General features: G+C 32.5%; 1 protein-coding gene across 2 annotated transcripts in view; it reads right to left on the bottom strand.

Moving 5' to 3' along the window:
* Window positions 1–2659: 2659 nt before the first annotated feature.
* LOC111689648 (serine-rich adhesin for platelets) overlaps window positions 2660–13572 on the bottom strand; it is a 35829-nt gene continuing 24916 nt past the window's right edge. For both annotated transcript variants that reach the window (XM_046952109.1, XM_046952110.1), the window contains exons 10-11: window positions 4320–9814; window positions 2660–4177 (exon numbers count right to left, since the gene is read on the bottom strand). In XM_046952109.1, coding sequence (XP_046808065.1) covers window positions 3251–4177; window positions 4320–9814 — 6422 coding nt within the window. In that variant the 3' untranslated portion in view covers window positions 2660–3250. The remainder of the gene's footprint in view (window positions 4178–4319; window positions 9815–13572) is intronic.

Below are 13572 nucleotides of genomic sequence, written 5' to 3'. Positions count from 1 at the left end.
GCTGTGTTTTTGCGCCATTGCAGGGATGATTTTTTATGTACTATTGCAGGGGTAGTAAACAATAGAATAAATGTTAACAAACTTCACAATAAATATGAAAATATAGACTAGAAAAAAGAAACTAATAGTCCATGGTCTAATGCCTAGAATACTAGATAATAGACTAGATTATACACTAGAGCATAGACTAGACCATAGAATAGACTATACACTAGAATGTGGTCTAGACCATAGATTAGACTATGGGCTAGACTAAAGGTATGACTAAAGACTAGACTATGTGCTAAAATGTAGAATATATTATAAACTTGATCATAGACTTTAATATATGCTAGAGTATAGAATAGAATATAGACTAGACTATAGACTAGACTTTAGACTGTACTTTAAGCTAGAATATATTATAAACTTGATCATAGACTTTACTATATGCTAGACTATAGACTAGACTATAGACTAGACAATAGACTAGACTATAGACTAGACAATAGACTAGACTATAGGCTAGACTATAGACTAGACTATAGGCTAGACTATAGACTAGACTATAGGCTAGACTATAGACTAGACTATAGGCTAGACTATAGACTAGACTATAGGCTAGACTATAGACTAGACTATAGGCTAGACTATAGACTAGACTATAGGCTAGACTATAGACTAGACTATAGACTAGACTATAGACTAGACTATAGACTAGACTATAGACTAGACTATAGACTAGACTATAGACTAGACTATGGACTAGACTATAGACTAGACTATAGACTAGACTATAGACTAGACTATAGACTAGACTATAGACTAGACTATAGACTAGACTATATACTAGACTATAAACTAGACTATATACTAGACTATAAACTAGACTATATACTAGACTATAAACTAGACTATAGACCAGAATATAGACTAGACTATAGACTAGACTATAGACTGTAGACTAGACTGTAGACTATACTATAGAATAAACTATAGACTAGACTATAGACTAAACCTATACTGTTAACTATACTATAAACTATACTATAGACTAGATTATTGACTAGACTATAGTCTAGATTATTGACTAGACTATAAACTAGATTATAGACTAGATTACAGGCTACACCATAGACTTTATTATAGAGTAGATTTTAGGATAGACTATTCACTAGACTACAGGCTTGATTATAGACTAGACTATAGACTTGACTATATACTAGAATATAGACTAGTCTATATACTCGATTATAGACTAGAGTATAGACTGAATTATAGACTGGACTATAGACTAGACTTCAGACTATACTATAGATTATACAATAGATAGACTTTATATTAAACTATACAGTATAAGACTATAGAGTATAGTCTATAGACTAGACTATAAACTAGACTATATAACAGACTAGACTATAGATTATACTGTATACTTCGACCTAATATGGTTTCCTGAAGATTCGTTAAATCGTCCAAGAAATAGCAACCTAAAAGAATCATTTTACGATCTTAAGTAAAATTTCCATTCTTTGCGATATTGTATACAGATATTTGCCAGAAACGACTACGTTCGCATTGTACGAATACGTAATAAACCTAGAATCCGTTAGAAGCGGATTCAACGCTAGGTTTCTCAGAAATGAGATAATGAGATAATAATACGATGGAATGGGAAGGTGTTTTATTAAAATCATACTAGAAATCTTCTAAACGAAAACTTACCCGTTAAACGTTTTCCTTTAAAGAAAGTTATAAACCAAAAACTTCTTTTAGATGTGTTTTATTTGTTTGAAATTAATTTAAAAAAAAACGCTAGAGTTCTTTGACATTGAAATAAAAACATATATATATTTTGTATTTTGTTTTAATCATTACATATAGAATTTTTGTTTAAATATTTTATTCATTTTAATATAATATTTTGTTGTTAATTTAATTAAACGTACGCTTGTGATGTATTTGTTATTATAAATTTTTTTATTTATTTTCATAAACATAAAATATTTTTTTTATATATTTATATATTTTTAATTTATTAAATATTTTTTTTAAATATATTTAAATAAGTGTATGTGGTTTTCTTTTAAGGTTTTTTTTTCTTTAAACATTTTTGTATTGTTTGTACATATTTTTTTAAATATATATTTTTTATTTTAAATTTAATTAAATATTTTATGTTTTTTTAATTAAAAATGTTTTTTTATATATTTGTTATATAAATTAATTCATGTTTTTGTTTTAATAAAAATAACTTATAAACTAAGTTTTTTATATAGATTTGTATCTATTTTATTTATTATTAATTAGTTTAAGGTTTATTTTAATTTATTTTAAATATATAATTTTATTTTTATATTTTAAATTTATAATTATAATAAAAATAAATTTATTTTTGTTTTTTGTTTTTTTTTTGTTTTATACAGTCTGAAGCTTGTTTAAAAAAAGTTTATATTCATTTATAATGAATACAACACTTTTGTTTAATAAAAAAATTTAAATAAAAAACTAATTAAAAAAATTAATATTTTTAAAAATCAATTAAAATTTTTTTAGATTTTTTTTTTAAAAAGTTTTAAATAATAAATTCGTTACACTAAATGAAATTCTTTAAAAAATAATAAAAATAAAATAATTAAAAACGGCAGTTCTCCAATAACCTTAATAAATTAATTAATTAATTACGAGTAACGCATAAGTTTTAATATAAAATAAAAGCAATTTTTTTTTTCCAAAAAAAAAAAAGAGAAACGAAAACAATTTTTTCTACAAAAAAAAAACATATTTAAAAACTAAAAAAACATCACAATGAAAATGTTAAGTGTGTTAGCTCTTTTAGGTCATAGTTCAATTTTGTTTTAAAGCTTTTTGAAGAACATTAAAAGTTCTTAAAAATTTTAACAAAATGAAATCCTTTTTTTTTTTTGTTTATATAACAAAACTGTTTTCTTTTCTCTTTCTCTTTTTATGCTCTTTTAATTTGCTCTCTTTTGTATTTTATTTTAGTATTTAAAAATAAACTCTCTACTATACATTTATTTAAATTTAATTTTTTAAATATTTTTAATTAAATTTCTTTTTTCTTTAAAATTATTTTTATATATTTTTTTTTAATTTTTTGTAATTTTTGTATTAAATATGTTTAAATTGTTGTTGTTGTTGTTATTCTGTTTTATTAATAATTGAGCACCCTTCTCTTTTTTAATGGCATTTTGGCATTTTGTTGTTGTAACCAGTCCTCCTTAGCTAACACAATGACACCACCTCTTAGCTACTTTGTTTTTAATTTTTTACGTACATGATGCGTAGCTATTGTCACTGTACTAGCGGATGTGGAAGAGGAGGAGGAGGAGGATGTGGAGGATCCTGCTAAGGTTGAGGTGGATGTAGGTGTTCCTTGTTTATTATCTGTTGCATTTGCCGTTGTTGTAGAGAGATTCGTTTTAGTTTTAACTATAGCTTTATCAGCTGTGCTAAGATTGTTGGATGAAGAGGACAAGGACGAGGAGGAATTATGATTGGAGCTGTTTTTTGTGGTTTTACTATTGCTTGCTTTATTACTGCTTGTCGTTGAGTGTGTACTAGAGGAGGAGGAGTTTGTATGTTTATGGCTAATTGGCAAAGATATATTGAATTTTAAATTATTCGACTTTTCGCTATTCTTGTGGGAGGATTTTTCTTTTATCTTATCTTTAGTTGAACTCTTATGTAAGCGATTTTGGCTGGAGTTTGTATTAGCTATAGTTTTAGTTTGTTGGCTATTGGTTTTTTCCTTAAGTTTTTCTTTATTTTCCTGTATTTCATTGTTTTGTTGAGATTTTTCTTTGTTTTTAATTAAATCATATTTATCCTTGACAAATATTAATTCCTTATTATTGCTATTGTTGTTGTGATTGTTAGTGGCACTAGAGCTAGAGCTGCTATGACTGCTGCTGCTTTTAGTTTTCTTTTTAACGATTGTTACAGATCCCGTGGCCTTTTCCTTGGTCTCTGTTTCTTTTCCCGACGATTTTACTGCTGTTGCTGACGAGGACTTTTCTTTAGTGTCCTTGTTGTTGCTTGTACTATTGCCTTTGGCTTCTTTGATTTCATTTAGATTAGTCACACTGGTTTTAAGGTTTGATGACTCCTTTAGGTTATTAACCGGGCTATGAGAACGTTTAGATTTAACGGGCGCCGTCACAGATGATTGATGCCACTGTAAAACAGAAAAATGTAACAATTTAAATTAAAATATTGAAAAAATTGACCTTTAACCTTAAGGCCTTTCAAGAGAAGTTGATCTATTAAACTTTCGCAATAAAAACTTTTAAAAATTGACTTTTGTCCCTGATACTAACCTCTTTTTTCGTAATAGAATTTGAAGATTGTGCTTGTTTAGAAGATGATTGCTGATGTAGCTGCGGCTGTTGTTGCGGCTCCAACGTTGTTCCATTATCATTTTTCTTTTCCGTAAAAAGTTTAGCATTTGGTATATCTATGAATTCTTCCATTCGATCATCAATTTCTGTGGGCGTAGGCGGTGTAGGCGTAGGTGGTGGACGTAAAATTCTGGATTTGGGTATTGTTATTATGAGAGGATTAGTGGTGGTGGCGGGTACATGGGCTGATAGTTTGGAAGCTTTAAGCACAATTTTTGTACATCTTTCATTATGAGTTTTCGATTTACTCGATTTGGATGATTTTTGTTTTTTACGCTTGGAACGAGAGATTTTTTCTTCATTGATAAGCGTGGTAGTGGAGGGTGAGGATCCTCCGCCGCCACCGCCACCACCAGTTGCTACCACAGCGTTAGTGCCTGCTATTAAACCACCAGTTCCCATTACCTCCAATTCATTAGAGCTTAGATTTTTATCTCGTTTACAGGCTTCTTTTAAGAGTTTCTTAAATTTATCCTCTTTGGCCAGCGAGCCATTGGATTTAACACTAGTTTCTTCGAGTGTGTTCTTGTTTATAACTTTAGTTTTACAATTATTGTGATCACTGGTAGATTCGGCACAAAATGTGGTAGTAGAGCTTAGGTTTTTTCTTTTATTTGTGACAGCCTGTAACTGTTGCTGTTGTTGCTGCTGCTGTTGTTGTTGCAATTCATTGAAGAGTATCTCATCGTGTGTGGAGACTTTACGCATTTTACGATTATTTGTTAGACTGCTGGTGGTGGTGCTAGTGGTTGTGGGGGTCAAGGTTAAAGTACACATTTCGGGCGAATGATTTGTGGTGTCAACTTGATTGTTTTGCAATAGTCCCGTAGTGGAGGAGGTATGATCTTCTTGCTGTTTATTTGGAAAACTAATTTCATCGGTTTTTAGTTTTTGACTACCGTTCATAGATGAGCAGCTACTGCCACCGCCTCCACCTTTGTCTTTGGCGTTTGAGGAGGAGGATTTTTCTCCGAAATTTTCACCGTTTTGTTTACTTTTAGTGGGTGTCTGATAGAAGGTTTCTTGGGTAGAAGAAACTTCATGTTCTGAGGGTGATAACATAGATTTTTCCAAATTTCCCAAAGCTGTTGTGGTTGTAGAGGAAGAGGTGGTACTAGCCGTGGTGGTGGCCATGGCATTATGATTGGCCGGTGATGAGGAGGTGTTTAAATACGAAGAAGAATCTACCACATTGGTGTTGGTATCACCACTACTTTGTATGGGTTCTGGAGTGGCCAAATCACGACTTTCATCATTAAACAAATACACGGGTACTGTGGCCGTGGCCTCTATATTCATGTAGTCATCTCTTATAACAGTACCCGTGCCCATATGTGTAGGACGGGCGCTTACAATCTCCTCCAAAATATGCTCATTTGCCGCCGGTATGGGTAGCAATTCTTCGGCAAACACATCATCCTCATTGTCTACCACAGCATCGGTATCATCCTCACCATTACACTCCGGCTGATTGCTAATATCATCCGTACTGGTATCATCAGCAGGTTCGGGTCTTGTCAGGGACTTTTTGGGTCTTTTCAATTTACGCCTCAAACTGCCAGTCGTTGTTGGAAGTATAAGCTCCGTATCTGCCACTGTATCGACATTATCATCATACTCGGGCAGTGTCTGATCCAAAGGAGAAGAGGTATAGATTCTAGCTGTAGTAATATCACTAGTAATCGTTGATATGGATGGTGCCGCCAACGAAGACACCAATTGATCTTTACATTTCGTGGAGCTGATTTGAGAGCGTGCTTTATCCGTGCAGGATTTCTTGCAAGGAGGTGTACCCATTAGCGTAGAAGCTGGTGGTGGTCGCGGTGTCTCATCTTCTGCTATACATTTGTTCTTAATGGGACTGCGTTTCTTATTGAACTCAGCCGGAGGTGGGGTGCGTGTGCTGTCATTGATGGTGTTCACAAAGATTTGTAGGGTTTCGGCGGCTCTTAAGGTATTATCTGGTAATTTTCTGTGTGTTCGGTTATTTTTTAAATAACAACCCATAGCTCCGCCCGCTATATGTGCATTATGATGTTTGCTTCTATGTTTAGTTGTTGGATAAGTGGCAGAGGAGGAGGTGGAGGAAGAGGTCGAGTCTCTTAGTTCTTCATTTAAATTGGACAAATCAAAAGTAACCGTTTTTAATGGTTTGGTTTTAGTTTTCACTTGGCTTAAGTTTGACGCACTTAAAGCTGGAGCTACAACCAAAGCTGAGCTTTGTAATGGTAACTGCTGCTGTGTAGCTGTAGCTAAGGAAGTTGGTTCCACATTTGCAGGTTCTTCTTCCAATTTAGCTTTCTTGGCCGCCAATGGCGGCTCTTCAGCAGCAGCAGCAGCTGTTGACTGCTCCAGCGTCTTAATCTCTTCCTCCTCACTTGCACGTTTGCTGTTTGTATTGTATTTTAAGCAGGGTTTTTTAATTACGGACGTTGTCGTTTCCGTTGTCAGCGACATCGTCATATTATCACAGTTTTTCATTTCGTTATTATTTGGACTTTTCTCTACCACTTCCTCTGGTTTTGTTAAGGGTATGGCCATCCAAGTTTCTTTCTTCGAACGTTTGCAATGTTCATCTATATTCAGACGTTTAAGTCGTACACGACACTTTATATTGAAGGTTTGCTTTAAGGGTGAAGAGAATGATGACTTCGTTAAAGGTTTTGCTAAAGGATTCATTTCCTCTTTAGGGTTTTCTTTTGGTGGGATTAAATCTTCATTATTTGCACTTGCCGGCGTTTCCTTAGCATTTTCCATGTTAACTTCTTTAGTTTGTTGTAAATCCATGGAAATATTTTTCTTTATCGGTTGCTGCTGCTCCTCTTTTTCTAGCTCTGCTATAGCTGCTAAATCTAATGTTTTATTTGTTTCCTCTGTATTCTCAAGTTCCAATGATTTCTCTGCTGTTGCCTCAACTTCTAGTGGTGGAGTTGCAGTTATTTCCTCATTACTTGCACTTTCACTTGCCTCGCTTGCCGTTGCGGTGCTATCAGCGGTTAAAGCATTAAGTTCCTTGATAATTTTATCGCGTGTCTCTGATTCGGCATCGGTTACCGTTTTATTTAAAATTAAATCCAGAAATTTGGTAACATTATTATCCGCTTCTGGTTCTAATACATTTTTAAGTGGTAATGTTGTTGTGGCCTCATTTTCCAGGTCCGGTTGTAAGGGAAATTTCAAGGGAGTATTTAAATCGTTGTTGTGAGATTGTGTTAGCTGTTGTTGTTGTTGGGTTGAGCCCATAAGTTTGGTGGGCGTATTTAAGGTAGTGTTTAGATTTTGAAAATTACTTTCCATTGAATCTAAATGAGTATCTCCAGGCAAGTTAGTTGTTGCTACAATGGGCATTTCCAAAGGTAAATCTGGCAAAGACATTACCGCCGCCATAGTGGTGGTGGTGGTGCTGTTGTTGTTTAGATTAAAATCTTTGGAGATATTTGATTCATTAGAATTATCGGACATGTCGGTAACCACTGGTGAGGGTTCTGCTATATCGGGTAAATGTTTAGAAATTTCCGATTCTAAAGAAATATCCGACAAATCTGCAGCCATAAGAGAGGGTACTTTGAGAGCTTGTGGTAACATATCCGAAGCTTCGCTAGATATATTCGAAAGATCACCTGCATCTGCGTTTAGCAGTGAGGTTTCAGAGTTATTTAAAATTGTTGAAGATAAAAGTGTGGGGTCTGTTGCATCTTGTGTCCGATCTTTGGTTTTCTTAAGTACAACATTTTCTTTCATTTCAGCTGTTTTTGTCGTTAAATGCTGTGTTGTATTCTCGCTGTTATCTTTCTCTTGTTGTTCTTCGAAATGATTTAAAGATTTCACATTACTTATTAATATTGGAATTGTTGTTGCACTAATAGGCTGAGGAGCAGGAGAAGGAGGCGGTGTCTGTGCTTTTGCGGGTGTAGCAGGGCTTTCATTTAAGAGATTTGCAGGACTAGTAACAGATTTTAAAACACTTATGGATTCTTCTAGAATCTGTTCTAAAGTTTCATCGATTTTTTTAGTGTTAGCCGAGTCATTGCTGGGCAACGGAGCAGTTTGCTCAATGTTTTCAATTAAAGGAGTATTATTTTGTTGTTGTGGCAAAGTTATTGCCTTAGGACTAGAATTGTAATTAGCTGCTAAATTAAGTTTTGGTTCATGAGCATAGCTGGGTGGTGGAGAATGAGTAGAAGTAGTTGCCATTTGCTGCTGCTGCTCGTTAACATCCAATTGAGTTTGTGTTTTCTCCAAAAGATTGTCAAAAGTTGTGGGTAATATTATATGCTCCGTAACTGTAACCTTTTCTTTTGCTACCTCCGTAGCTGCAGGCTCTGTTAAGTTAGCGGGGGGTGGTGTTGGTGTTTTATTAGTTTCAGGTAAATCTAATTGATATGGTGATAAATGCTGTGCTATATCTGCTAAAAGATTAAGTTCTCTCATTTTTGTTGTTTGACCTTTGTCATTATTAATATCACAAGTTTTCTGTTTAATATCTTTTGCCTCAAACTCTTCGTTAGTTAGTTTTGGCCTTTCCTCCGGTAACTTTTCTGTTTTCTTTTCCGGTTTCTCTAAATGGGCATCGATTTGACTTAGCAGCGAGTTAGTTGTGGCCTCTGTCATTTCAATTTGTATATTCAAAGGCTGCTGTAAATCTTTAACCGTTTGTTGCTTTTGCCTACGTGTTCGTACTTGGAAATTTGTTTCAAATTCTGATTCACTACTCATGAAAATCTCGGTATAACTTCTTGATTTTCTGCGTAGTTTTTTGTCTCGATCCCTTTGTATTGCTGCATTAGAGTCGCCTTTCTCATTTCCTTTTGTTTGTTCCGTATGCTCCTCTCTTCTTCCCAAGCGTCTACGTTCCTTTTCTCGTTGCTTTTCCAAGGCTCTTAGCTCCAGTTTTCGTCTTTGTTTTAACAATATTTCATTGTACATTTGATCACGTTTGCGTTCGTATTGTATTAACTCCTTGGTGGGTGTTATAACCACAGCACAACGTTTACGCAATTTGGCATCATTTCTATAACGTTCATTATTGACAATATCAGAATCGGAGACCACACTATAAAACTCATCGGAGGACTCCTGATAGCTGCTACTAGGTATACCACCAAGCGGTCCGTTTGACTGATAGCCATCATTTAAATCCTCTCGATTTCGTATTATTGAAAATAGACCTTTGCTGTTATTTTCCCGAGCCCCATCCATATTTTGCAAATCTTCTCTAGTACCCATGGTGGGTCTCCGTAGAGGTGGTTTATTTTTTGGTAGTCGAGATTTTTTGCGTGTAGTCGAAGAGGGTGTAGGCGGGTGTGATGATAACGACATTGAGGAGGGTGAAAAGGGTCCACTGCTGTAGGGGTAGGGTGCTCGTGCTCTGTCAAATATATTACGAAATAATGTTGCTGCTGCCGCTAAGTGCTCTATAAGATTTAAGTTTTTTTTTGAGGGTAAAAGAAAATTGGAAGAAAAAAATTTAAAAAATATATTAGTTTTATATAAAAATAAAAATTCTGGGAATTACAATTTATAAAAAGTTTTCTCAAAAATTATTTAATGCTCTCGTAAAGATTTATTGATTTTCGATAGACAATTAAAAAGTTCTTAAATCGAACGAACCTTCATCCACTAAATATCAAAATCTTGTCGAAAAACAAAATTTTTATATAAAAACTCAAGTTAGAGCTAAAGTTTAGAATAGATTTTAATTCTCGCTATAGTTTTAACTGGGCAAAGAAATATAGTCTAGACTACATACTAACAAATATAAGTAATCTAGACCAAAGACTTATATATAGTTTTGACCAAGACTTATTAATAGTCTAAGTTAAACTTTGTAGTTTAAAATAGAGACTGATCTAATTGTGTAGACTAGAGACTGATTAGAGACTGATCAATATATTTATAGCCTACGCTAAGGACTTATAGTCAATACTAGAGACTAATCTATATTCTGCACTAAGGACTGGTCTACAATCTAGACAACAGATTGATCTTTAGTCAAAATTTCACATTGATCGCGATTACTGACCTGTAGATAAAAGACTGATCTGTAGTGTAGATTAGTGATGTATTGTCTAGACTAGAAACTTATATATAATCTAGACTAGAGGCTGATATAAATAAAGTCTATACTGGAGACTAATCTATAGTCTAGAGAATGATCTATAGTGTAGATAACAAACAAACTAAAGCCCAGACGAGGCTAGATTAGAGACTGATCTATAGTATAGACTAGAGACTGATCTATAATCTAGACCTACTATGGTCTATGAGCTGGATCCGCGGCTGATATAGACAAGAGACTAATCTATAGTCTATACTAGAGAACGATCTATAGTCAAGTCTAAAGAATAATATATATCCTAGACTAGAAACTGATTTATAGTCCAGATTATAGACTAAAGTATAGTCTAGACTAGAGACTGATCTATAGTTTAGGCTAGAGGCTGATCTATAATCTATACGGGTAAATGAACAATAGTTTATACTAGAGTATGATCTGTAGACAGAGCCTGATCTTTGATCTAGACTAAATACTTCTCTATCGTCTAGCAAAATTAACAATAGTTTATTCAAGAGTATGATCTATAGTCAGAGACTGATCTTTAAGCTAGACACTTCTATATTGTCTAGACTAGATATTGGTCTATTACCTAGAATAGAGGATGATCTATCCTAGAAATTCATCTATTATTTATACTATATGTATATTACATACTACAGTTTGATCTATTACCTTGACTATGAACTGATCTGTGGGTTAGATTAAAAACTGATCTATTTATTGTATAGCCTAGACTAGAGACTGGTCTGTAGACTAGACAGGCGACTGATCTATAGTCTATACTGAAGACTGATCAGACTGTAGATCAGTCTGAGTATACTCTATAGTCTAGACCTAATGTAGACTGACCAGTAGGTTAGACTAGAGACTGATCTTTAGGTTAGCACGAGACTAATCTGTAGGCTAAACTAGATACTGCTTTATCGTATAGACTAGGTATTGATCTATAACCTAGACTATGGACAGATCTGTGGAATAGATTAAAAACTGATCCATTTATTGTATAGCCTAGACTAGTGACAGATATGTAGACTAAACAGGCGACTGATCTATAGTCTATACTGAAGACTGATCTACATTCTATACTAGAGTATGATATATAGTCTAGACCTATATAGTATAGTGTAGGTTAAATTAGAGACTGATCTGTAGGCTAGACAAGAGACTGGCCTGTAGGCTAAACATGATACTGCTCTATCGTCTAGACTAGATATTGATATATTACCTAGACATGACTGATCTGTATTTTACACTCAATTGGTTCAATTGGCACTCAATTAAACTCAAAAAAATACAAGTTAGTTACATTTTAGGAACTTGGTCTAGAATGGTAGATCTAGAAAATGTTAAATTTCATATACATATACATATGTATGTATTTGTAAGCATTAGTTTGCATTCAATGGTCTTCTGTTAAAATTTGTTAGTATATTTTGTGTAAAATTTATACAGTTAAAGACAATTTTTCGCCAAATCATATGTATATAACTTTTTTATTATATACTGTCTGGACCATTTAAAAAATGTCTTTTTTTCTTTGCTACAAAAAGAAATTAATTAAGAAACAGCAGTTGTTAAATTTTCCACTATCACACCATAAATAAAATGACTTTTGTTTGGATTCATAAACTTTACAAGCTAACCATTTATTGGTTCGTTCATGTTAAATTTTTCTTTAAAACAATTGCAAAAGTTTCTTAAGAGATGTTTATTTTGAAAAGACTTGGCACTTTACTTTTTGGTTCACAATATAATATGATTTGATTAACAAGTAATAACAAAATAAATTATATATACAAAAAAAAAACAGCAATTGAAATGATAAATTATTGAAACAAAAAAAAGACAAAGAAGTTATGAAACTCATTTGGGGATGTTTTAAGGAAAGTAAGCAAAAAAATAAACAGCAATACGGACTTATATACAGACTTTTAAATAAAAATGTTAGTTAAAGTATAATGTGAGCGGACGATGGGCTAAAGGAGGAATGTTTGAGTGAAGGCTGGTAGTATTATTAGTAATAGTAGCTAGAGTGTTTAGTTTTGAATATTATTTCTACTCACTGCCAAATTGATTTTATTTTTTTAAAAACGATTGTTTAAATTAATAACTTATTTCTTTAAAAAAAAAAAGATATTTCATGAACCAATTTTTAAAATATTTTGAAAAATTATTTTTAGTCTAGGTTAGTGGTAGAAAAAAATTTTTTTTAACTTAAGAACTATTTTAGAAAAATGAAAGTAAACATAAAACGAATCCTTTTTCTTCTTGTTGTTGTTGTTGTAAAATGTTATGGAACCAAACAAAAGCATTTTAATTATAATAATAAAAATAGTAAGAAAATAGATATTTTAAAAACTGCCCTTTTCTATATAATAACCAGCAACTTAATATTTAGAAAATTATACAAAAAAATTTAATAGATTTTAAAATAATCTATTAAATTTGTTTTGTTTTTAGGGGTTTAAGTTATTTTTAATATTTACCAATTATTTGTAGAAGGATTTTTTTAAGGTTTGGATTGGTTCCACATGAGTAAAGTTGAGTTGATTTTGTGGTTTGAGACTTAAAACTAACTTATATTACAAAATATCTTAATAATATATGAAAAGAGCTTAAATTATATTAAAAAGAATTAAGAAAACTAAAGTTTTTTTGTTTAAAGATTTAAATTTAAAATATTTTTAAGGATTTTTTTTTAAGTTTTGTCAGTTTTTAAATAATTTTTAAAATTTTCAAAAAAACTAAATAAATGTTCAAACGATTTTAATTTTTGTTTTACATAAAATAGAAAAACAGAGACTAGATTGTTTTTTAAGAAAAATGTTGATTCTTTTTAAAATCGTGCTCTCTGCCGCCTTCTTGGGTATGGTATAGTATGTTGATTGTAGAAAAGGTATTTCAAATTGAAAGACTAGAATTTGATCCAGAGTATAGTTTAGAAAGTGATCTAGTCAAGACTAAGGACTGATCTGTAGTCAAGACTAAAGACTGATCTATATTCTTGACAAGAGACTGATCTATAGTCAAGACTAAAGACTGATCTATAGTCAAGACTAAAGACTGATCTGTAGTCAAGACTAAAGACTAATCTATAGTCTTGACAAGAGACTC

This window comes from Lucilia cuprina, chromosome 5 (genome assembly GCF_022045245.1).
Source record: "Lucilia cuprina isolate Lc7/37 chromosome 5, ASM2204524v1, whole genome shotgun sequence".
In the NCBI taxonomy this organism is placed as follows: Eukaryota; Metazoa; Arthropoda; class Insecta; order Diptera; family Calliphoridae; genus Lucilia; species Lucilia cuprina.
Note: the sequence above shows the minus strand (reverse complement) of the source record. Positions and strands in the feature narration are given on the sequence as shown.